This window comes from Acipenser ruthenus, chromosome 25 (assembly GCF_902713425.1).
Source record: "Acipenser ruthenus chromosome 25, fAciRut3.2 maternal haplotype, whole genome shotgun sequence".
In the NCBI taxonomy this organism is placed as follows: Eukaryota; Metazoa; Chordata; class Actinopteri; order Acipenseriformes; family Acipenseridae; genus Acipenser; species Acipenser ruthenus.
In genome coordinates this window covers 9639531-9665418 of record NC_081213.1, presented here as the reverse complement: position 1 = coordinate 9665418, position 25888 = coordinate 9639531, and the positions used below count along the sequence as shown (strand labels likewise).

The following is a 25888-nucleotide window of genomic DNA, read 5'->3' as shown; positions in this document are numbered from 1 at the left end:
ATAAAATAAAACAAAACTGAAAGCAGAGAAGGAAAAAAACCCGCGTGAGAATGCTGGCGCGTGGAACCCGATTGGAGCGTCAATGAAGCCCTCGCGCGGTCTCGACACCTCTTATAAACACCCAGAGCGCAGTAAGCGAGGATACAGCCTGACTGCAGGGACTGGAGCGACAAGTGGCTGCGGGAAAACAACACCAATGTGTCGGAGCGGGCAGAGGATGCTGCCGCCTTGCTTACTTGTGGCGGGCTTGCTGCTTGGATTCGGCCGGGCCGCCTTGTCTTGGACCGGGGAGAACCCGCTGCTGCAGCCCGGGAATGCGACTCCCAACCTCGGTGAGGCGCCAGAAAGGAGGCTTACTGTTTTGTTTTGTTTTTTCTGTGAGTTTGTTTTTAAATGTGTTCAGTTCCACCTGCATTGCACAGTGCCTTCGTTACAAACAGATAGACATGGTGCGTCCCTCTGCAGTGATTCTCTACCGGTTAACTTTGCTTCCTCTCGTTCCTCCTCCCGCTAGACTCCTTCCACACTCCTCGCCCAAGCGAGGACGATGACGGCGGCGAGACAGCCTCCGCCGGCCCGGCCCTTAAACCGGAGGATCCCGGATTAACCTGCTACGAGGATAGAATGACACTCAAGTTACCCGGCACTGGCGTGAAGGCGCTCCGTGTGCGAGGTGAGGGCGAGGAGGGGCCTCGGCGACTCCATACAATGCTTATATATTTATGTATATAATATACATACATACTGGTTTATGTATGATTGGAGTACAGCACGAAATGGTGCGAGTCTTACAATTTAAAATGCAGTGTAGCTAGTTGACCAAAAGTAATTTTATTCTAAATACAGGAAAATATTAGCTGGATATTTGACATCTGTAATGTTTGTTGTACTTCCTTGAATCGAGTAGATATTGAAACCTGGCACATCCTGGAACATACATTTCAGATGACAGCATTCCCTCTTGTATTGTTGGAATCTGGTCTGTGTTTAATAGACCCGCCTCCGTCCTGCTACTAGATGGCAATAAATCGCATGTTTACGTTAAACTTCGGACACGTGGTCCCGGTGTAGCGACAAAGTGTTTCCTCGTCAGAATGTGGTGCGCGTACCCGTCTAACGCCAGAAAATGATACGCTGTGATTGACTACTGCACACATCACTACAAACAAGACACCAGCTCAGCCACTATCATACAGGTTTACAGTGTTAGATAACCCAGTTACAACATGCCCCTTTCAGATGGTCGTGTGGAGCTAACATCCCTTTTAGAACTTAGTGTATCACTGGACATAAAGATTTAGACAATGTTTATTTTTGGAGAGGTTTGGGGACCCTTGGGCTTGGCTTTGTAGAAACTCCTGTAGAATTTGATCCCTTTGTTCAAACAGTTCCCCAGTATAGTAGACATGTTGGTGAAGCACTGGAAAAAAATCTGGCTCTTTTCATGTGCTAAAAGTTGAAAAAATGACTATAGAACATAAAAAAATGAAAAGCGTTTGTTTTCTGTATTTTCTGGATATCTCCTTCCAGTGTGGTACTGAGTAAGACTTTTCACACCTGAGGTTTTAGTCTTGATGCCCAAGGGGTTACCTTGAATTCAAGCCCTGAACCATGCCTGTGCTGTCTATACTTTGGAAGATATTGTGATTTATTTAAGGGCACAGCCCCCCAGGCTGAAATTGCCTGTGAGGGGCTGGGTTTTGACAGGTTAATGTGTACCACACCTCTCTCTTGCTGTCGCTGTCTCTCCCGTAATGGATGACATCGCACAATGTTTCTATATTTCTTTTAGTGAAGAATCACCTCCTTCCAGTGGCGAGCCTGGCCGGGTTTTGCAAGTACAGCGTGACGTTTAGTGGGGGCTACAGCTTGTTCACTACGTCATTCAAGGGCTGCAACGTGAAGATACAGGTAAGTTGCTTCAACTCCTTTTTATTGTGTTTGTGTGGGGAGAGACTCTGGATCCGACGGGATGCTCCTCAATCGCTAGACATGAATGAAAAAACTGTTTTAATAACTGATGTTGGGCACCATGGTAGGAATAGGTTCTGTATTGGTGAGATTGATTCTCAATCATTAAGGGACCACATTCTGCTGAGTAATAAACACTGTTTAACCCATGAAGTGTCTTGCACATTTAACTGGCTTACTGCCACTTTTGCAGCTAGAATTAGTCAGTGTAGTGTATCGGATTGCATAAATACAGCTTGTGTTTGTTCTCAAATGTTGTACTTGCTAGGTTAATACCTCACCATTCCAGGCTTCTTAAAGGGAGTTGCTTTGATAGCAGTATTGGCCACCCCTGGTGTTACTGTCTTGTTCCTTTTAGGAAATCAACGGGATCTCCTCCTTCGTGCTCACTGTGTTCTTCCCAAGGGCTGGGGGTGCAGGGCTGGTGATGAGGTGTCCACAGAGCACCCCCAAACCTCTCCCCAATGCAGCCTGTGGGGTCACCACTGTGACCTTTGAACTGCCAGAGGGACCCCTAGAGGAGGTCACAATCTCGGGTGAGACCCTGATTTGTTAAATTCTGTTCTGCATGTCTCGTGTTCTTCCTGAATCTGAACACAAGGGCTGCAACAAGACACTAATGTCACGACCGTATAGATATGAAGGTGTGGTACGATCTGTATCAATGTGATGGTCTACTTGTAGATGCCTAATGAGATCAAACAATCATTTAGTGTCTATTCCATTGAGACTGGGATAGTGGTATGATCCTAGCAGTTATGACACACCCTTCATTCAAGAAACACTAACTACGGTGTGTGAAGCTGTGGTATCTCAAACGATCCAGACTTCTCACTTTACCTTGTGTAAAGAGAACATGGTCCGCTCCCATCATGCCTATGCACCTGCAGCAATGGTGAGTGGTGCTGGGAGCTGTAGATTGAGTAGTGAGCTATGCTGTGGTCTTGTATCATGATGCAAACTATATACACCTATTGCAATATCATATCTTGACTCCTTTTTAATACACAGTAAGGGGGGGGGTACAGTTCCCCTAGCAGTCTCTCAACATTGACTTCTCATTTTGGAATATTTGTTTTGATTTGAGTGACTTCTAGTATTTCACATTTGCATGAAGCTTGATATTGCTTCTCATATGTTGTGTTTTTCTCAGACCGGTCTGGTTTGGAGATGCTGATCAAAGACGCCCCAGATGAATGTGCTTTCTACCTGATGAAGGGAGACGGGAGGAATGTGCTCACAATCTCTTACTATGCCAAGGATGAAGGCTGTCCTCTCCAAACACAGGTACAAGGTCAAAGGATGCGCTTACTGTGTCCTTCAATAATCTCAACCAAGGACCAGCGGCCATTGGCATAAAACCCCTTGGTGAAGCTTAACAAGGATACATTTTCCCCTTGATTTTCAAGCTGTTCTGCAACACCCTTGAACTCCAAGGGAGGGAATTCACTTCAGGTGTTTTTATAGGAGCAACCACTGAACAGCGCTCAGCCCTGCAGCCCTTATAGCTGGGGCCGTTCAGGAAGGCAATTGCACAAGATTTGATGTTGAAAGATGCTTCGCTAATTCACAGAATTTCCCTTAACCCATTAAGTATCAACATGTAGTTTAAATATCTGAACACAAGTTGTATTTGTAATTTGGTACCTTGGGTGTTTATGGCTAACAATTACAGTATCAATGTTAAAGTGAAACGGGTAGATGAGTTAAATACTCAATGACAAAGTGAAGCCTGTCCTCCAAATAAGGACTGACAATTAAATGTTACAATTTACTACAGCAATTGTAGAAACTCGGACAGTTAAACTAACCTCTGTGCTTTTGCAGTCGTAAAGTCTGCAATTATAGCTTAATCTAGTCTTTGGCAAATCTGGTGCATGATCGATGTCTGTCCTAGTCCAGTCAAATGTTCCTACAACAATGATTTAATATTTGGGCAAGAAAAGCTTCTCTCCCCTGATGCTACTGTAACAGTCAAAAGCAGGCTCAAGGTGCTATTCTAAGCTGTCTTCCTCCTAGAACAATACCCTGGTCTTCCATGTGACGTACAAGGACGCGGAGGGACGGCCAGGCTCTATAGAGCAGAGGTGTCTCCCATTCGAACCCCCTGCTGTCTGTGGCCCCTCCAGCATGAGTACAGATCTGCTAGAGGGGCCACTAGACCAGGTCTTCATCCTGGGTGAGTCTGCAGTGGGAGGGGCTGGTTTGCAAAGCCTCTTGCTCTTAATCATGAATGCAATAGCAGTGCACCCATTCCAGGCTTTACCAAGAGCTTGATTAGCCACTGTGTATAGGGAACAAGTTCACATGTCTTAAACTCCTAGTGACACCAGGAATAGATGACACTGCTATGCGATGGGAGTGTTATTTCCATCCCTGGTGTCCAAGCTTATAAGAGTTGGAATGGATTTTAGAGATGGTCAGCACGCCTTTTAAAGGTGGTGGATGGGGGGTCAGTGCTCATGTTGTAGGGAGTGCAGCAAGACTCCTATTGCATAGTAGTTACTATGAGCTTCATTAGCCACAGTGTAGGTATCCAGCTCGGGTGTCTTATTCAACTCCTAGTGAGACTAGTATTGGATCCTTGGTTATACTTGCATAAATCGCAGGAGATCCATTGGCAAGTTACCCTCCCAATGGAATGAGTGCCGTAGCTTTACCCACCTCCTCCTGTCCTTGTAGATGGGAAGAACAGCTTGGTTGCTGTGAAGGCCAATGGCAGCTGTGGCTATGGGCTGGTCCAGGGGATTGGGAAGAACTACTTTATGGCTCCTTACGATGCTTGTGATGTGCTGAAACAGGTGAGGCTGTCGGTGTGAGCAAGCAGGGATCCCTTCAGACCCTGTAGTTGAACTTGGCACACCTGTGCACCTTGCCCACAGTAACAGCTCAGCAGTGTGTAAAAGTACAGTGAAAGCATTTGGGAAGCATTAGAAACGGTACACAAAAAAACCAGAGCAGGGTAAAACTAACCCTTCAGTTTCCCAGTGAAAGCATGCTAAAGTGTGGTAATGGCTGATCATGCCATGCTTTCACTGAGCCTAGTCCTTGGCAATGGTAAATCATGCATTTTTTGGGGGGGGACTTGTTGTGTGTAACCCTTATTTCTCTTTGTAGAACATTGAAGGCCATGTCCACTACTCGCTGTCCGTTTCCTTCTCTGATGTAAACGAGGTGACTCGCTTGAGGCATATGAAGTGCCGTGTCTTGGCTAAGCGTGAGATCCTCCCTCCTCCCTCTCTCCCTCCCCTCCCTGCTGGTGTCTCGGTCTCCTGCAGTGAGGGGTGCATGACGGTGCTTCTGCCTGCCGGTCCCCTCGATCTGGTCAAAGTCAAGGGTAAGTCTGGGGCTGGCTTTTGACTGTCCAAGCCATGATTGTCATGTGAGCACTTTCAAATTGAGACTCGTTCTAGCTTAAGCTGCTGAGAGTCTTCATGCTTTTGTCTTGGTTTATTGTAATGCTGATTTTATAAACCTATTGACTATCTGTATCTGGGGGGTGTATGGAAGCTTGCTGTGTTTCACACTAACATTTTTACACGTGTCGAGAACAGCTGGTCCAATAAACTTATTCAGGAACTTTGGCACAAGCAGTCTGTGCTGCATGCAGTGGATGTAGATCAAGGCTTTGTTACTGATGCTATGATTTTACATTCAGCACTGTGGCAATGGGTGATGGATGGCCCTAACCCAGGCTTTGTTTACATCTTTTTGTAGATGACTCCAATAATTTGGTTGGGGTGCAGTCTGCACCAAGTGCGTGTGGCTACACTCTAGAGGAGAAGGCTGGAAAGACCGTCTTGACAGTGTCTTACACAGCCTGCCATGTCCAGACCTTGGTAAGAGCTGGAAGCCAGGACTGGGTGCAGCAGGGCTAGTGTGTGTCGGTCCATTTGTGTTGCTGGATGTGTGTTTTTCTATAGTGCCAATGTCTCCCCTCTCCCTCCTTGTGTTCTAGAATAACTTGTATGTCCTGACGGTGCTCTTCACCCCCTACTCCTCTGACCAGAGGGAGGTGACGGTATCATCCTGCCCTGTACCCCCAAATCCCATCCCCCAAGAAGGTGGGTTAATGAACTCCCTCCTCCCATTGCACAGCAATTTCACCTATTCCAGCTTTTGATCAGAGCTTGCTTATCCCCAGGATATAGCTAACAAGCTTGGGTGTGTTTATTAAACTCGTAGCAAAACCCAGTGGTGTGCAGTGACAATCCACTGGGGTAGCAGAACAGCAAGTGTGTTTTTTAATGTAACATTTGTTTTGTAACCTTGTAATTTGTGTAGTGCTGTTTTGATCCAAAAGACTGCAATCTATAAACATTCTGAATACAGAAAAGAAACCAAGCTTTGAGTAAGCTAAATAGATGGATGCATTGTGTAGCTTTTTTGAGGTTGGGGCTTTATGAATAGCTACTGTAAAGTAACTCTCCACACTACTTGTACACAGTCCGTTCTGTATTCTTTCATCAGTGGCTGCGCGCATTTGTTTGATATTTTAACTAGTTATCAATGTAATGAACTGCCTCTAATCCCTTGCACACAATTCAGTTTTTCTTGCACTGCTTAGCCTTACATTTGTCCTGCCTCACTAATGATTAGACACCTGCGTAACAAGGGGCACATCTGACACTCTCATTGGTTAAAATGACTCCAGACCCTCAGACCAGGCAGAATGCCTTTAACTGTTTGTCCCTCATCTGCTCACTTGTGATTGGACTGCCACAGAATACAAATCTTTTCTTGGTTGATCATGTTGCAGGACCTTCAGCACACCTGAAGAGTATCAGATTCTGGGGGTGTGGAGGGAGCGACACACTTGAGGTTGCCCCACACCAGATGCAATGGTTGGGTGTGGATTTTTAGATTGGCAGTGGCATCAAGAACTGGCTGGTCTGTCCAGCTAATTGCTATTGACAAAACGATCAAGACTGGTACATAATCATCAACATGATGTTGAAATTGAGTCTTCTCTGACGGTATTTCAACATGTGTGACAATAAGTCGCACATACCAGGCTTATCCAGTTCCTTTTGAAATGGACTCCCATAGTCTTAATCTTATTACGGTCCTTGTCACAAAGCTCTGGGTGTTTCCTCTGTCATTCTGGAGACGGCTTCACCCTGCTGGACCGCGTGCATGGAAGCTGTTCTGTTTGGTGTTGCCTGTGGTGTGGTACTTCCAGTATCGGTTTTATTAATCGCTGCAGTTTCGCTTGTTGCGTCTGTATAGCGGCCTTTACTCTTCAAAGCAGCAATCCATACAGACCCAAGCCGCTGTCTCTACACTCTGAATGGTAAATCTGCTTCCCTGTCTCGTTTCCTGCAGGCTGTCTGATCCCAGCTGAGCAGCAGCTTCCCTGTGGCCCCTCTAAGCTCTCTCCAGCGCTGTGCCGGGCTAGAGGCTGCTGCATGAACCCCAAAACCCGCCGCTGCTTCTACCCTCTAGAGAGTAAGCACCCCATTCCTCTCCTCCAATAGACTGATTTCCTCTTGCATCCATTAGTGGCGTGAACCTCTGTGGGTTCATGGTCATTGTTGGCTGTTAAAAAGCCTGTATTGGATTCAAAATCTCTCTCTCCTCAGTGTGCACGGCAGACGAGCAGTTTGTGTTTGCTGTTTACCGCAAGTCTTTCAATCCTGAGGTCAACCCTGCCAGTCTGGCGCTCGCTGGGGACCAGTCCTGCCTCCCAGTTCTCTGCACTCCAGACTATGCCATCTTCAAATTCCCAGTCACTGGCTGTGGGACCCGAACTTTTGTGAGTTCCTGTTCAGAAGTTTGAATGGAGCATTTCAGAATTGACCCTTTTGATGCATGAAATATCAAATGGCTGTAATTAGTTTTGGGCACATACATTTAATTGGACCAGTGACGTGATGCACTGGATTGTAACTCTGTGTGCAGGTTGTGGGGGAGACTAGAGTGTACCTGGCTGAGGTGCAGAGCTTGATCCAACGCAGACAGTGGACCTACGGGCTCATAACCAGCGACAGTCCCTTTAGGCAAGTATATAGACGGAGCCCTGCCCTTATTGCAGGTATACATTACTAGAGGCTCCATCTAAAAGCAATGGTGTGGATCACACACCGTCCTTCTCCTATACTGTGTTCAGTGCTCCACTCTCTTTCTACCCCCAGTCTCCTTGTGGAATGTCGTTATTCTAAAGGGAACGTGGCCAGCACTGGGTTCCTGGTGAAGACCCCCACAGCCCTCCGCCCTGCCCCTCACCTGGGGGTGTTTCAGGTGCAGTTACAGATTGCTAAAGGTGAGACATGGCACCTGGAGGTGTATCTCTCCATCTCCTCTCTGGTTATTATAAACCAAACGCAAAGTTATCAAACACTCTTGATACTTTCTATCAATGCATGTGAAATCTCTCCTCGGATCTGAGATGCAGCTGCTCCTAACCCCATGTCTCGCTTAATAAGATGCTGAAAGCTGGTTCGCTCTGTCTCGTCCCCTCAGATGGGACTTTCTCCCAGTTCTACCCCTCCTCCAGCCTGCCCGTGAGTCTCCTCCTGGGGAGCAGAGTTTACCTTGAGCTGCGTCTGATCAACCCCACTGACCCCAGCCTGGTTCTGCTGGTGCACTACTGCATTGCTTACCCACGCTCCTCCAGTGCTGTGTGGGTGCTGCTGTACCAGGGGTGAGTGACCATCACACACATGTGTTCTGAATTCCTGTCGGTGCCATAAACCTTTTTTTGACCCTATACCGCTTCTGATTGAATGTCTCCGTCCCTCAGTTGTCCCAATGTCCTGGATTACGGCAGCTCTGCTTCGCTGCACGTCGACGGCCAGCCCCCCAACTCCCACTCCAAATTCAGACGACGCTTCAGTCTCCGGACATTCCAGTTCCTGAGCAGTGGGCTAGCCCTGGACGAGGAGGTGGGTGGGGTATTAATGGGGTTCTGCAGACTGACCTGGCTCTGCACGGGTCTGTATTGCATCAGTAACAACGCTCAACTGCCAGTGTCTTCAGTGCAAATTCCATGACCAGCATTTAGACTAGCAGTCTTTCTGTCTTCTGCATTTTAGATCTGTATTGTATTCCTGACACGGATTGAGAGCCTCCCAAAGCAGATGGGTCTATTCCTGGTTTTGCTATTGGTTTAATTGCACACCTGAGCTTGTTGCCTCTACACTAATCAAGCTCATAGTAAAACCTGGCATGGGTGATGCTGCTGGCAATGGGAGTTCTTTTCGGTCTCTGCTAAATTCAGTGCCATATGCTTTGACCAAGTCTCTCCTCCTCCCCTGTATCTCAGATCTCCTTCATGTGCTCCACTGAAGTCTGTTCTCCAGACCAGCGCGTCTGCAATGAGGGTTGCTTTGATGGGAGAGGTGAGTTGCACAATGGATCAAATCCTTCTAGAAAAGGACCAGCGTTGACTCGGGATTCTGTTGATTGGGTTCACACGTGTGTGAGAATTAAGGGGAACACTGTCTTGTGTCATTTGCATAGTAGCTGGTAATTGTGCAAGTACACATGCATTTACTTTATCCATAGTTCTAATATTTCAGATACATGTGTTCTGTTTGATCTGCGCTGCTGATGCATTTTGAACTGCATGGTTTTTATTGTAGTGATTTTGTACTTGCTATCTAGTGCTTCACACTATTGAACAGCAGTTCTATTGGCTTGTACTTCACTCTGGTACATTGTGTTGCTTCTGATTGTCCCAGCATGCTGTATTCTGACCCCAGCACTGTGCCTCTTGTAACTCCTCCTTCAGATACTCCCATCTCGATAGACCCCAGTATGAGACTGCGCTGTGCTGGTAATCCCTGCCCGGGGAGGGTGCTGCTGGAGGGAGGCTAGTGAAGGAGCTCAGAGCCCAGGCAGGAAACGCAGCCCTAAGACTACAGTAACCATTTCAAATAAAGAGAACAAACCCATTTCTGCTGTGCTGTGTCTTCATTGTAACACTCTCTCCACCCCAGAATTTCAACACTGCAAAAATGTTCTGATCTGGCAGGCAATTCATGAATTAATTACAGCAGAATTGTTTGCTGTAATTCAAATTACAATGCTGTTTCACATATGTGTCAATGTTGAGCTTTATTAATTAGGGCAGCAGTGTGGAGTAGTGGCTCTGGCTCTGGACTCTTGACTAGAGGGTTGTGGGTTCAATCCCCAGTAGGGGACACTGCTGTTGTACCCTTGAGCAAGGTACTGTCACGTTTTCACTTTTCACGTTCTCTTTTATTATAATATTCGCTTTGCACACACTCAACTCAGGGGAGACGTTAAGGAGGACAGATGTTGAAAACTCCTAGTGGCTTATGTTCGAGCACTGGACAAGCGGTGTGTCCTTAAAACCTTTTTATTTAATCAAGAAAATCACTTGGACTCATTTATTCGAAGTTTTACGAATCAGAGCAACATCAGCGCTCCTTCCTTTTATTAAAATGCCTTTAATATTGGTTTAGTAGTTTGCGCATACCACTAAAACCGAAAACATGTAACTAATTAGCAATCCTAAGTTTATTACGAGTTTCAGTATTTAATACTTCAATAACATAATACAATTATATGTATTCAGTGCAGCCCTCAGGCTGGATAAGCACAAAGCCTACAAGCACCCACTGTTATGTTTTAGCACATTCAATATAACACTCTCAATACTAAAACAGTTTCAAAACCTCATAGCAATATAACCAATAAATGCGAGATACAATAATACCATTAATATGCTTACCTCCTATTATAAGGAAGAGTAGCGTGAACAAAAGAGAAGGACTGTTCTGTGGAGATCTGCAAAGGATGGACCACGTGGCTCTGCAAAGCTGAGTCTTGGTTGTGGTGGTCTCAGTGTGATCGGCCCAGGGTTTTTATACAATTTTCGTCCCATTGAAAGCAATGGGAGGCTCCAATCATCAATCTATATTGACAGTCCTTATCTCTTGGCAAACAGTAGTCTTTAAAGAATTTAACCAACTCTTCAGACTCTATTGGAGTCATATGCCAGCAAATCAACACTAGCCCATGTTCTCATCCACTCATTCTTGGCCCCCCTCCTTCATCTGAAAAGTTAGGTGAAGCAGAGTTCACAAAATCCCTGCTACCTTGATTCACTACTTAATATGGGTGCATTATAAAAAGGAGTGGTGTTTAAATATATGAAGCACCAATAATTGTGTGTGTTATAAAAAGAGTGGTGTTTGAATATATGCAACACCAATAGTTATATCATAATATAGCAGTTATAGTTATAATGATTATAATTGATTACATGAACTTGGCTTTCAAAAATGTATTCCCTCATGTCATCTCACTCTCAAATTAGTTTCCTTCTTTCCTTACAGGTGTGTTTAGCAGGTATTATAGGGAACTTCCATCTCATATCTTTTTAGTGTAGAGTTTTCTCCTTATGGAAAACTATTTAAGCTGTAATGTTTTTCTCCTATAGGCCCCTGGTAGCTTGAACTTAATTGACATCCAGATGACCCTGTATTTTTCAGCTATACACATACTGGCTAAAACCAGCTTGCTGGAGACACCTCTTCTTGCCAAGTTTAATAGTGATTAATGTTCCCTAGAACTTTCCTTACACCTGTATCTTACGTGCTTGTTCCGCCCGGCAACTAACTATCTTAGGTGCTAAGACCATCCGTTCTAACTCCCTATTTTTGCAGTCCGGCCCCTGATACTATAAGCCTTCTGATAAAAAAATTCCGGCTTCTTCCCACCAAAGAGGCCTTCCATCGGCTAATACAAATCTTCTCCAAGGGCAGGCTGATAGAGAGTTCAAGAAGACAGGTCACATAGAGTTTACTCTCCTAAAATCTCCTGCTTTTATTCTTCATTATTTATTCAATCCTTTTATTTTGTATGTTTACCACAACTTCTTTTTATGCTGCGTCTTTTAACTTCAGTGTCAAACTAGTACCTTACTCCTTATAGCGTATGGCTGCTAACCTTATTACTTTCTGCTAGCAGCAGCATATCAGCAATATTACAATAGGATTTTATTCAATTTTTCTGCTCTCTATTTGTGGTGTATCTTCTGACAATGCTTATTTTTCTTAAGTTATAGTCTGCTTTTTACTCTAGGTTGTTCTTACTCACCTACTTATTTTAAAACTGAATTACAAGCAGAAACCTACTCAAAGCGAGGTCTTTTACTCCTTTTCTGTTTTTCTCTTTCCCTTAAGAATACTCCTAACTCCTTTTCCCTTTATATTCAGAAGTTATAATTCTTGAATGTAAGCACACAGTAATTCTTTTCATTGAATTAGGACTCAGTTTTTAACTATGCTCATCTTGATAGAAAACAGCTTCAGGTATGCTATCATATTAAGCAAAGTGAATCATATGATCTTATACATAAAAATTGTTCATAGTATTTCATACTAACAATAATTATCACTACCTATGATTATATGTTACCACAACAATCTATACTATTTAAAGCAAACATTTTAACATGTATTTATTAGTATAGCATTATTCTGTATTTAAGCTGAAAAAGTATTAAAAATTCCAGCCCTCAATTCTGGAGCTGTGCCTATCTTGATAAGAGACTGCTCAAGGCCGGCCAGTGTATCAAGTTGTACCAGATTCTGTTATACGGTCTTACAGAGAGAGAGCACTTTACAGTATTCGTTACAGACTAAAGATTATTCAAACATTACAAATGGTTACAACACATATCATCTCATTAATACATTTCATTTTTAAATCATCCAGTCCATGTCCAATGTTTCAGCTCGTTCCCAGCAGGACTCCACTTCTGTCTTGGGTTCAGCTCGGGTCGGCTCTGCAAACACCACAATACCTATTTTGCTCTACATCATTAGCGGGCAGACTTAATACAACTGAATCTGAATCAATCGAGGAGCCGTGAACTCTAGCCACTGAAATTCTCCATGCAAAGGAATCCAATTTCTTACTACACATAATAACTGGTTCGGGGTCACCCGTGACAGTACTTTACCTACATTGCTCCAGTAAAAACCCAACTCTATAAATGGGGAATTGTATGTAAAAAATAATGTGATATCTGTATAATGTGATATCTTGTAACAATTGTAAGTCGCCCTGGATAAGGGCGTCTGCTAAGAAATAAATAATAATTTATTTCTTGGCAGACACCCTTATCCAGGGTAACTTCCAATCGTAAGTAAGGGATTTCAACGTAAGGGATTTTTTTTGTAATCTTAAATCTCAGTGGTCTGCAGTGAATCCCTACGCAAGACAGACATACAACTATTCCCCTCATAATTGGTAAAATGAGAGTGTGCTCCTTAACTGCTTTTTTGAAGGTGGTTTCCTTTTGACATGCTTCACTATCTAATTCTGTCTTGGCCCTTGTTAGATTGGAGGTAGCTGGTTTGGCAGCAGCCAATACTTTTGTGAATGGGTCCACTGTAGTTGATTTTGCAAAGCATAAACAATTGGTGTTACATATCCCAGAACAAACCTAACGGGTGAGTTTGGTTCTGCATGTTGACCTTGCCATAAGGATGGGCTATGGCACCTACTTTAACAATAAAAAAGGGGGTATTGCAATGTTCATAACACTGGAGTTGTGTGGTGGATCAATCTAACTTTTCCTTGACCATCTTCTATTTGGAATAAACTCTGCTGCATATAAACACATGTTATGAATCTGCATTTCTAAACCATGTTGATGCTTAACTTGTAATAAGCATTCTTCACTATTTGTGATGTTCAGACTTTCCTGCAGAATACTTTGCAGTGTGTGAGTCTGGGAACATATCTAGTTGAACTAGTCACAACATGTAATGGGCTCTGTGTATACATTTTTTTTTTTTTTTTCTTTTGGTAAGATGTTAACTGAAGCACTGGTTCTCTGAGCACCACTGGATATATATATATATATATATATATATATATATATATATATATTTTTTTTTTTCTGTGAACGCTTGTACCACAAACATTCTTGCTCTCATGTCCACCATTAATCAGTCCTGCATAGTTTACAGAAAGTGTCTTTTTTTTTTTTTCAGCATTGCTTTAGATTGTGGAGTGTTTATTGCCTGTGCAGCCATCGTAGATGGTCAAGTGTGTGAGCTTGCCTTGTGTGCGGAATGCATGCCTGCCACAGCACTCGCCTGGGTCCTATAATTTTTACAGAAGGCTGTCCCCTCAGTGGGGCTCGCCTGCTCCTTATTTCACGCTGGCCTCTTCTGCCAGCGACACTGTACTTTCCCCAACCCGGCCACCCGAGCGCATAACCAAGCCAGTTCTTATGGGCCGAGCAGTCTCCCAAGGCCCGCCACTCAGAGAGAGGGAAAGCACACACACTCTTCCCCACCTCTCCGTGTCACGAGATCCCACGAGACTGCTGCCCTCTACCTGCAGTAATACGGATGTGCCAGACAGTCAGTCCAGATCTCCCCTGTTACACCCCTACATGAGCTTCAGGACTGCTGCGTGTCACTGCCTTCTACCTCCAGAGCCAGCTGTGTAGATCCACCCTCGTACATCCTGCACTCTGCTGACCTCATCAGCATGCTACCAGATCTTCCACTGAAGCACTATTGCATTACCAGTATGTTATTGTAGATGTACATTGTTGTAATCCTAACTTGTTGCATCTTATTTCATATTGTACTCAAAACAAACAAATGTTTTAGTCCTCAATCAGTTATGGTATCAATCACGGTACTATTTAAAATTGATTTCAAATGTTCTGTATTTTAAAATAGATGTTTTTAATAATTACAGTTGCAATAAAATGAGCTGGGAAAGAACATATCTAACACACAGCTGCAGTGCAAAACAAAATACTGTGCTGCGTGGAAGCAGTTTAAAGGAAGAGGCGCACACCCCCGGATTGGATTCATATGGAATTGTGTTCATTTTCTTTCACAAGCACAGCAGCTGCAGAGTTGTATAGAATGCACACACAGGTAATGCATGGTTATTTAAAGTATAGGAAACACAGCCTCATTCTCTTATTTTACAGGACAGATAGTATAATGGAGTGCTTAAGTTGATTAGTTTAAGGATATTGTATTCCTGCTGATTGCTATAAGTAGTACATTTTGCTTTGAACAGCTTCTCATAGGAATGTGTATTTTAGGTGAGTTAATATCACTGATCACTTACAAATATCAGAATTTTGAATACAGATGTAAACAAACAAAAAAGTGGAAGTCACTGGAAGAACATTTCGATAAAAAAAACACCTTGGAAAATACACAGGTGTTTAAAGAACCGTTCCATCTTCCATTTTTCTTTTTGTATTTTCCTTTGCTTTCTCTTCTTTCTGTATTTGCCTTCATGTTTATTTGCTTTATTTCACCCTTTGTCTTGTTCTTATAGTTCTTCATTTTCACTGGTTTTATTTCACCTTTTATTTATTTTTCTCCACTTTATCCCATCTTTCTATTTAGTTTTTCTTTATTTCCATTGCTGTCTCACCATCTTCTTATTTGGCCTTTGTTTGATGTCCCTTTTCCATTGGTTTGTCTCACTATACTTGTTTTGTCTTGTTCTTCATGCAGTTGTAATTGCCTTTCTTGTTTTTGTTTGCCGCCCTCCCTAGATGCAGAAGCACCAGCAGCATCTTTTTCTCCTCCGTCTGGTTTTTCTTGGAAATGTTTTTAAACCATCCAAACCCCCTTCCCTTCTCACTGGCCAGCTGTTCCTTCAAAGGCTCCACGGCGCTGACTTTCTCCTCCTCATCTCTTTCACAGAGGCTTCCCATCCCTTTGGGATCCTCTGGGTCTTGCTGTCCCACCTCCTGGTCTCTCCCCTGCCCCTCTCCCCCCCTGCAGAGCGGTGCTGTGATCTTCTTCCTCCGGGATGTTGTGGAGAGGTCTCCAGGCTTTGCAGAACCAGGTTCTCCTCATTGAGTGGGGCAGCTCTTATTTCCCTCCTCTGCAGAATCCATTGCTGCCGCTGGCATGCTGCGTCTGGTTTTCATGGGGGTCTCTTCTGATGGTTGGGGGTGCCCCCTCCTGTGCTCCTACGCATGCAGAGGCCGCTGTCCTCACTGCCAACGCGCTGAGGCACTTTGCAGTCCACATTAAATTGAGGCAGATGTTTCATTCCCTCGCCCAGCTCTTTGTCAGGGCCCTGAGATGTCACGCTGGGGCTCAGGGACTTCTGGTCAGGTTCACCTTTCAATTGCTCTTTCGGAAGCTCCCTGGTGGCTTTTTGGATAATCTCATCGATGAATTTGACAGCGCACAGCAGTGGTGAAACTTCATCAACTCTGTTCATCATTTTCCTTTCATTCTTCTAACTGTTAAAACAATGGGGGGAAAAATAGCAAAACATTCACTTCAAAGGGAAAGGGACTCTTACTTTATTACACAAGTTATGGCAGTGGCCAATCATGGCCCTGGAGGGCTGTTCCACTCCTGGTCTTTGTTCCAACCCAGTTCTATGGTTTAACTGAACCAATGAAACCTCCAGCCAGACCCTGAAGTAGTTCATTGTCTCATTAACCCTGGAGTGGAATGGCCCTCCAGGACCGTGATTGGACACCCCTGCCTAGCATTAAATCTACATGGAAGTTTAACAGAACTGCCTACAGCACTGGCCAAAAGTTTAGCATCACCTACAATTTTAGGATTGAGACATAATTAAAAAAAAAAAACCTACATGAACATAATTTAGATCTTTTATTTAACATGCCAAACAGAAGTAGAAATTGGGATTTATTTATTTATTTACTCTTTAACCAGGGAAAAACCCATTGAGAGTGAGGCCTCTTTTACAAGAGTGTCCTGGCAAGATGAGCAGAAACAGACAGCAGTGATTTCACATCCCTAAAACAACATCACTCTAAAAGACAATCTCATCATACATTCAGCCTGGGATCAGAAACACTTCATTCTTAGAATAAATCTGAAAATAAATGGAATCTTAGTCATTATTCTTCAATAAGAATAGGGAAAGCTTGGAAAGTGAACACCAGGACGCACCAATTAGGAATTATTTAGGATTAATAGGGAAACATTTTTTTAAAACAATATCCAAAAGAGCTCTTTTTGATCTTATAAATAATCCCATGTTTTCTATCAGTGTTCCTGTATAGTTCTAAAGTAATGACCTCATAAATAATCACAACTGGAAAGAATATCCTTCATGTCCAAGTGACACACAGAATAGCATTGATGTCACTGTGCTGTGACGATGTCATTCTATTCTGAGGATGTCTTTGCATTGCGAGGATCTTATTTAAATGCAGTTACAGTATTCCGGTATAGAGACATTTTAATAATCAGCTATTTTGTCTGACATTTATCTGATGTTTGCACATCAAGAATAGTCTCTGAATTTGACTTTTTCAGAACATCCTGGTATAAAAGTATTTCAGAATTGATATTCAAAGAATTGAAATTCTTAAGAACCAAATTATTTTCCAAATAATGCTACAGCAATTGTCACTGGATTCCTCTTATCACAATAAGCCAAATTGACATCATTGCTTGCTATACCCACAAACTATATTTAAATTACTGTACCCCGCCTTCTGATTGGTCCTGTCCTTTTGACCGTAAATGAGGTCACAGTTCTGTCACATAAAACATCTCTTTTGCTGTGCACTTGATAGGGAAGGTCCATTAATAGAAATGTCAGTCTGTACTTTTTGACATTCTGAAAGGCTGTTACTGCATTAGTGAGGTAACTGCTTACAGTGGGGGAAAAACACACACAGTACATTGCGTCTCGTCTTACCATAGCAACAACCAGCAACGTCATTTTGTTTTTTGAGCTAAGACTCCCTGCCCTGTCCTCTAGTATGCGCTACAATTAAAGTTTCGCATTTTCCCTTCAGATATGTCATCTCAAATGTAATGCTCTACTGCCAAATGAAATGACCTGTTCTTATTAGCAATTTCAATTTCCCTTCAGATCTGTTTCTTACCACTGATGCGAGGCAAAACGAAGCAATTTCAATCCTCACTCATACAACTGCAATACAGCCGCGCTTTAGAAGGGGCGGGAGGATGTGGGTCGCTCCTCCAATTAAAACCCGTGCTCAGATCACCCGATCACAGACAGACAGGAGTTAAGGGCTGATTACACTGGCAGCGGAAAGCGGAAAGCGGTAAACCGTGCGGGTTTCCATGTTACACTGGCGGCGGGAAACCACGCGGTGTATGTACATTTATTATCACGTGTTAATGGTGAGAAAAAATGAATATCGTGAATTGTTTTTAACTCACGTCTGAACCAAACAATGTTATTCAGCACCATATAAAGATAGTGTGCATTGCATGACTGAATTGTTTACCTGGCATGGCTAAAATCGCCCCCCAAAAAAGGTTTTTTTTTTTTCAATTAAATAAAATAAAACAAAACTGAAAGCAGAGAAGGAAAAAAACCCGCGTGAGAATGCTGGCGCGTGGAACCCGATTGGAGCGTCAATGAAGCCCTCGCGCGGTCTCGACACCTCTTATAAACACCCAGAGCGCAGTAAGCGAGGATACAGCCTGACTGCAGGGACTGGAGCGACAAGTGGCTGCGGGAAAACAACACCAATGTGTCGGAGCGGGCAGAGGATGCTGCCGCCTTGCTTACTTGTGGCGGGCTTGCTGCTTGGATTCGGCCGGGCCGCCTTGTCTTGGACCGGGGAGACCCCGCTGCTGCAGCCCGGGAATGCGACTCCCAACCTCGGTGAGGCGCCAGAAAGGAGGCTTACTGTTTTGTTTTGTTTTTTCTGTAAGTTTGTTTTTAAATGTGCTCAGTTCCACCTGCATTGCACAGTGCCTTCGTTACAAACAGATAGACATGGTGCGTCCCTCTGCAGTGATTCTCTACCGGTTAACTTTGCTTCCTCTCGTTCCTCCTCCCGCTAGACTCCTTCCACACTCCTCGCCCAAGCGAGGACGATGACGGCGGCGAGACAGCCTCCGCCGGCCCGGCCCTTAAACCGGAGGATCCCGGATTAACCTGCTACGAGGATAGAATGACACTCAAGTTACCCGGCACTGGCGTGAAGGCGCTCCGTGTGCGAGGTGAGGGCGAGGAGGGGCCTCGGCGACTCCATACAATGCTTATATATTTATGTATATAATATACATACATACTGGCTTATGTATGATTGGAGTACAGCACGAAATGGTGCGAGTCTTACAATTTAAAATGCAGTGTAGCTAGTTGACCAAAAGTAATTTTATTCTAAATACAGTAAAATATTAGCTGGATATTTGACATCTGTAATGTTTGTTGTACTTCCTTGAATCGAGTAGATATTGAACCCTGGCACATCCTGGAACATACATTTCAGATGACAGCATTCCCACTTGTATTGTTGGAATCTGGTCTGTGTTTAATAGACCCGCCTCCGTCCTGCTACTAGATGGCAATAAATCGCATGTTTACGTTAAACTTCGGACACGTGGTCCCGGTGTAGCGACAAAGTGTTTCCTCGTCAGAATGTGGTGCGCGTACCCGTCTAACGCCAGAAAATGATACGCTGTGATTGACTACTGCACACATCACTACAAACAAGACACCAGCTCAGCCACTATCATACAGGTTTACAGTGTTAGATAACCCAGTTACAACATGCCCCTTTCAGATGGTCGTGTGGAGCTAACATCCCTTTTAGAACTTAGTGTATCACTGGACATAAAGATTTAGACAATGTTTATTTTTGGAGAGGTTTGGGGACCCTTGGGCTTGGCTTTGTAGAAACTCCTGTAGAATTTGATCCCTTTGTTCAAACAGTTCCAAATTTTTTTAATCTGGCTCTTTTCATGTGCTAAAAGTTGAAAAAATCACTATAGAACATAAAAAAATGAAAAGCGTTTGTTTTCTGTATTTTCTGGATATCTCCTTCCAGTGTGGTACTGAGTAAGACTTCACACCTGAGGTTTTAGTCTTGATGCCCAAGGGGTTACCTTGAATTCAAGCCCTGAACCATGCCTGTGCTGTCTATACTTTGGAAGATATTGTGATTTATTTAAGGGCACAGCCCCCCAGGCTGAAATTGCCTGTGAGGGGCTGGGTTTTGACAGGTTAATGTGTACCACACCTCTCTCTTGCTGTCGCTGTCTCTCCCGTAATGGATGACATCGCACAATGTTTCTATATTTCTTTTAGTGAAGAATCGCCTCCTTCCAGTGGCGAGCCTGGCCGGGTTTTGCAAGTACAGCGTGACGTTTAGTGGGGGCTACAGCTTGTTCACTACGTCATTCAAGGGCTGCAACGTGAAGATACAGGTAAGTTGCTTCAACTCCTTTTTATTGTGTTTGTGTGGGGAGAGACTCTGGATCCGACGGGATGCTCCTCAATCGCTAGACATGAATGAAAAAACTGTTTTAATAACTGATGTTGGGCACCATGGTAGGAATAGGTTCTGTATTGGTGAGATTGATTCTCAATCATTAAGGGACCACATTCTGCTGAGTAATAAACACTGTTTAACCCATGAAGTGTCTTGCACATTTAACTGGCTTACTGCCACTTTTGCAGCTAGAATTAGTCAGTGTAGTGTATCGGATTGCATAAATACAGCTTGTGTTTGTTCTCAGAAATGTTGTACTTGCTAGGTTAATACCTCACCATTCCAGGCTTCTTAAAGGGAGTTGCTTTGATAGCAGTATTGGCCACCCCTGGTGTTACTGTCTTGTTCCTTTTAGGAAATCAACGGGATCTCCTCCTTCGTGCTCACTGTGTTCTTCCCAAGGGCTGGGGGTGCAGGGCTGGTGATGAGGTGTCCACAGAGCACCCCCAAACCTCTCCCCAATGCAGCCTGTGGGGTCACCACTGTGACCTTTGAACTGCCAGAGGGACCCCTAGAGGAGGTCACAATCTCGGGTGAGACCCTGATTTGTTAAATTCTGTTCTGCATGTCTCGTGTTCTTCCTGAATCTGAACACAAGGGCTGCAACAAGACACTAATGTCACGACCGTATAGATATGAAGGTGTGGTACGATCTGTATCAATGTGATGGTCTACTTGTAGATGCCTAATGAGATCAAACAATCATTTAGTGTCTATTCCATTGAGACTGGGATAGTGGTATGATCCTAGCAGTTATGACACACCCTTCATTCAAGAAACACTAACTACGGTGTGTGAAGCTGTGGTATCTCAAACGATCCAGACTTCTCACTTTACCTTGTGTAAAGAGAACATGGTCCGCTCCCATCATGCCTATGCACCTGCAGCAATGGTGAGTGGTGCTGGGAGCTGTAGATTGAGTAGTGAGCTATGCTGTGGTCTTGTATCATGATACAAACTATATACACCTATTGCAATATCATATCTTGACTCCTTTTTAATACACAGTAAGGGGGGGGGGTACAGTTCCCCTAGCAGTCTCTCAACATTGACTTCTCATTTTGGAATATTTGTTTTGATTTGAGTGACTTCTAGTATTTCACATTTGCATGAAGCTTGATATTGCTTCTCATATGTTGTGTTTTTCTCAGACCGGTCTGGTTTGGAGATGCTGATCAAAGACGCCCCAGATGAATGTGCTTTCTACCTGATGAAGGGAGACGGGAGGAATGTGCTCACAATCTCTTACTATGCCAAGGATGAAGGCTGTCCTCTCCAAACACAGGTACAAGGTCAAAGGATGCGCTGACTGTGTCCTTCAATAATCTCAACCAAGGACCAGCGGCCATTGGCATAAAACCCCTTGGTGAAGCTTAACAAGGAAACATTTTTCCCTTGATTTTCAAGCTGTTCTGCAACACCCTTGAACTCCAAGGGAGGGAATTCACTTCAGGTGTTTTTATAGGAGCAACCACTGAACAGCGCTCAGCCCTGCAGCCCTTATAGCTGGGGCCGTTCAGGAAGGCAATTGCACAAGATTTGATGTTGAAAGATGCTTCGCTAATTCACAGAATTTCCCTTAACCCATTAAGTATCAACATGTAGTTTAAATATCTGAACACAAGTTGTATTTGTAATTTGGTACCTTGGGTGTTTATGGCTAACAATTACAGTATCAATGTTAAAGTGAAACGGGTAGATGAGTTAAATACTCAATGACAAAGTGAAGCCTGTCCTCCAAATAAGGACTGACAATTAAATGTTACAATTTACTACAGCAATTGTAGAAACTCGGACAGTTAAACTAACCTCTGTGCTTTTGCAGTCGTAAAGTCTGCAATTATAGCTTAATCTAGTCTTTGGCAAATCTGGTGCATGATCGATGTCTGTCCTAGTCCAGTCAAATGTTCCTACAACAATGATTTAATATTTGGGCAAGAAAAGCTTCTCTCCCCTGATGCTACTGTAAGTCAAAAGCAGGCTCAAGGTGCTATTCTAAGCTGTCTCTTCCTCCTAGAACAATACCCTGGTCTTCCATGTGACGTACAAGGACGCGGAGGGACGGCCAGGCTCTATAGAGCAGAGGTGTCTCCCATTCGAACCCCCTGCTGTCTGTGGCCCCTCCAGCATGAGTACAGATCTGCCAGAGGGGCCACTAGACCAGGTCTTCATCCTGGGTGAGTCTGCAGTGGGAGGGGCTGGTTTGCAAAGCCTCTTGCTCTTAATCATGAATGCAATAGCAGTGCACCCATTCCAGGCTTTACCAAGAGCTTGATTAGCCACTGTGTATAGGGAACAAGTTCACATGTCTTAAACTCCTAGTGACACCAGGAATAGATGAAACTGCTGTGCGATGGGAGTGTTTTCCATCCCTGGTGTCAAAGCTTATAAGAGTTGGAATGGATTTTAGAGATGGTCAGCACGCCTTTTAAAGGTGGTGGATGGGGGGTCAGTGCTCATGTTGTAGGGAGTGCAGCAAGACTCCTATTGCATAGTAGTTACTATGAGCTTCATTAGCCACAGTGTAGGTATCCAGCTCGGGTGTCTTATTCAACTCCTAGTGAGACTAGTATTGGATCCTTGGTTATACTTGCATAAATCGCAGGAGATCCATTGGCAAGTTACCCTCCCAATGGAATGAGTGCCGTAGCTTTACCCACCTCCTCCTGTCCTTGTAGATGGGAAGAACAGCTTGGTTGCTGTGAAGGCCAATGGCAGCTGTGGCTATGGGCTGGTCCAGGGGATTGGGAAGAACTACTTTATGGCTCCTTACGATGCTTGTGATGTGCTGAAACAGGTGAGGCTGTCGGTGTGAGCAAGCAGGGATCCCTTCAGACCCTGTAGTTGAACTTGGCACACCTGTGCACCTTGCCCACAGTAACAGCTCAGCAGTGTGTAAAAGTACAGTGAAAGCATTTGGGAAGCATTAGAAACGGTACACAAAAAAACCAGAGCAGGGTAAAACTAACCCTTCAGTTTCCCAGTGAAAGCATGCTAAAGTGTGGTAATGGCTGATCATGCCATGCTTTCACTGAGCCTAGTCCTTGGCAATGGTAAATCATGCATTTTTTTGGGGGGGACTTGTTGTGTGTAACCCTTATTTCTCTTTGTAGAACATTGAAGGCCATGTCCACTACTCGCTGTCCGTTTCCTTCTCTGATGTAAACGAGGTGACTCGCTTGAGGCATATGAAGTGCCGTGTCTTGGCTAAGCGTGAGATCCTCCCTCCTCCCTCTCTCCCTCCCCTCCCTGCTGGTGTCTCGGTCTCCTGCAGTGAGGGGTGCATGACGGTGCTTCTGCCTGCCGGTCCCCTCGATCTGGTCAAAGTCAAGGGTAAGTCTGGGGCTGGCTTTTGACTGTCCAAGCCATGATTGTCATGTGAGCACTTTCAAATTGAGACTCGTTCTAGCTTAAGCTGCTGAGAGTCTTCATGCTTTTGTCTTGGTTTATTGTAATGCTGATTTTATAAACCTATTGACTATCTGTATCTGGGGGGTGTATGGAAGCTTGCTGTGTTTCACACTAACATTTTTACACGTGTCGAGAACAGCTGGTCCAATAAACTTATTCAGGAACTTTGGCACAAGCAGTCTGTGCTGCATGCAGTGGATGTAGATCAAGGCTTTGTTACTGATGCTATGATTTTACATTCAGCACTGTGGCAATGGGTGATGGATGGCCCTAACCCAGGCTTTGTTTACATCTTTTTGTAGATGACTCCAATAATTTGGTTGGGGTGCAGTCTGCACCAAGTGCGTGTGGCTACACTCTAGAGGAGAAGGCTGGAAAGACCGTCTTGACAGTGTCTTACACAGCCTGCCATGTCAAGACCTTGGTAAGAGCTGGAAGCCAGGACTGGGTGCAGCAGGGCTAGTGTGTGTCGGTCCATTTGTGTTGCTGGATGTGTGTTTTTCTATAGTGCCAATGTCTCCCCTCTCCCTCCTTGTGTTCTAGAATAACTTGTATGTCCTGACGGTGCTCTTCACCCCCTACTCCTCTGACCAGAGGGAGGTGACGGTATCATCCTGCCCTGTACCCCCAAATCCCATCCCCCAAGAAGGTGGGTTAATGAACTCCCTCCTCCCATTGCACAGCAATTTCACCTATTCCAGCTTTTGATCAGAGCTTGCTTATCCCCAGGATATAGCTAACAAGCTTGGGTGTGTTTATTAAACTCGTAGCAAAACCCAGTGGTGTGCAGTGACAATCCACTGGGGTAGCAGAACAGCAAGTGTGTTTTTTAATGTAACATTTGTTTTGTAACCTTGTAATTTGTGTAGTGCTGTTTTGATCCAAAAGACTGCAATCTATAAACATTCTGAATACAGAAAAGAAACCAAGCTTTGAGTAAGCTAAATAGATGGATGCATTGTGTAGCTTTTTTGAGGTTGGGGCTTTATGAATAGCTACTGTAAAGTAACTCTCCACACTACTTGTACACAGTCCGTTCTGTATTCTTTCATCAGTGGCTGCGCGCATTTGTTTGATATTTTAACTAGTTATCAATGTAATGAACTGCCTCTAATCCCTTGCACACAATTCAGTTTTTCTTGCACTGCTTAGCCTTACATTTGTCCTGCCTCACTAATGATTAGACACCTGCGTAACAAGGGGCACATCTGACACTCTCATTGGTTAAAATGACTCCAGACCCTCAGACCAGGCAGAATGCCTTTAACTGTTTGTCCCTCATCTGCTCACTTGTGATTGGACTGCCACAGAATACAAATCTTTTCTTGGTTGATCATGTTGCAGGACCTTCAGCACACCTGAAGAGTATCAGATTCTGGGGGTGTGGAGGGAGCGACACACTTGAGGTTGCCCCACACCAGATGCAATGGTTGGGTGTGGATTTTTAGATTGGCAGTGGCATCAAGAACTGGCTGGTCTGTCCAGCTAATTGCTATTGACAAAACGATCAAGACTGGTACATAATCATCAACATGATGTTGAAATTGAGTCTTCTCTGACGGTATTTCAACATGTGTGACAATAAGTCGCACATACCAGGCTTATCCAGTTCCTTTTGAAATGGACTCCCATAGTCTTAATCTTATTACGGTCCTTGTCACAAAGCTCTGGGTGTTTCCTCTGTCATTCTGGAGACGGCTTCACCCTGCTGGACCGCGTGCATGGAAGCTGTTCTGTTTGGTGTTGCCTGTGGTGTGGTACTTCCAGTATCGGTTTTATTAATCGCTGCAGTTTCGCTTGTTGCGTCTGTATAGCGGCCTTTACTCTTCAAAGCAGCAATCCATACAAACCCAAGCCGCTGTCTCTACACTCTGAATGGTAAATCTGCTTCCCTGTCTCGTTTCCTGCAGGCTGTCTGATCCCAGCTGAGCAGCAGCTTCCCTGTGGCCCCTCTAAGCTCTCTCCAGCGCTGTGCCGGGCTAGAGGCTGCTGCATGAACCCCAAAACCCGCCGCTGCTTCTACCCTCTAGAGAGTAAGCACCCCATTCCTCTCCTCCAATAGACTGATTTCCTCTTGCATCCATTGGTGGCGTGAACCTCTGTGGGTTCATGGTCATTGTTGGCTGTTAAAAAGCCTGTATTGGATTCAAAATCTCTCTCTCCTCAGTGTGCACGGCAGACGAGCAGTTTGTGTTTGCTGTTTACCGCAAGTCTTTCAATCCTGAGGTCAACCCTGCCAGTCTGGCGCTCGCTGGGGACCAGTCCTGCCTCCCAGTTCTCTGCACT

At 44.4% G+C, this 25888-nt stretch overlaps 3 protein-coding genes across 3 annotated transcripts; all 3 read left to right on the top strand.

Annotated features, from left to right (window-relative positions):
* Nucleotides 1–67: 67 nt before the first annotated feature.
* LOC131701614 (uncharacterized) lies at nucleotides 68–7448 on the top strand. The gene is made up of 11 exons (XM_059000499.1): nucleotides 68–332; nucleotides 515–673; nucleotides 1793–1911; nucleotides 2330–2507; nucleotides 3125–3258; nucleotides 3991–4150; nucleotides 4654–4772; nucleotides 5089–5308; nucleotides 5689–5810; nucleotides 5930–6035; nucleotides 7297–7448. Exons 1-11 carry the CDS (start codon nucleotides 83–85, stop codon nucleotides 7446–7448), a joined length of 1719 nt encoding a protein of 572 aa, XP_058856482.1. The 5' UTR covers nucleotides 68–82.
* Nucleotides 7449–8010: 562 nt separating this feature from the next.
* LOC131701564 (zona pellucida sperm-binding protein 1-like) lies at nucleotides 8011–9866 on the top strand. The gene is made up of 5 exons (XM_059000254.1): nucleotides 8011–8233; nucleotides 8434–8614; nucleotides 8714–8855; nucleotides 9236–9311; nucleotides 9704–9866. Exons 1-5 carry the CDS (start codon nucleotides 8038–8040, stop codon nucleotides 9787–9789), a joined length of 681 nt encoding a protein of 226 aa, XP_058856237.1. The 5' UTR covers nucleotides 8011–8037; the 3' UTR covers nucleotides 9790–9866.
* An 8445-nt stretch (nucleotides 9867–18311) lies between these two features.
* On the top strand, nucleotides 18312–25679 carry LOC131701567 (uncharacterized). The gene is made up of 11 exons (XM_059000265.1): nucleotides 18312–18576; nucleotides 18759–18917; nucleotides 20008–20126; nucleotides 20547–20724; nucleotides 21343–21476; nucleotides 22209–22368; nucleotides 22870–22988; nucleotides 23305–23524; nucleotides 23905–24026; nucleotides 24146–24251; nucleotides 25513–25679. Exons 1-11 carry the CDS (start codon nucleotides 18327–18329, stop codon nucleotides 25662–25664), a joined length of 1719 nt encoding a protein of 572 aa, XP_058856248.1. The 5' UTR covers nucleotides 18312–18326; the 3' UTR covers nucleotides 25665–25679.
* The last annotated feature ends 209 nt before the right edge of the window (nucleotides 25680–25888 follow it).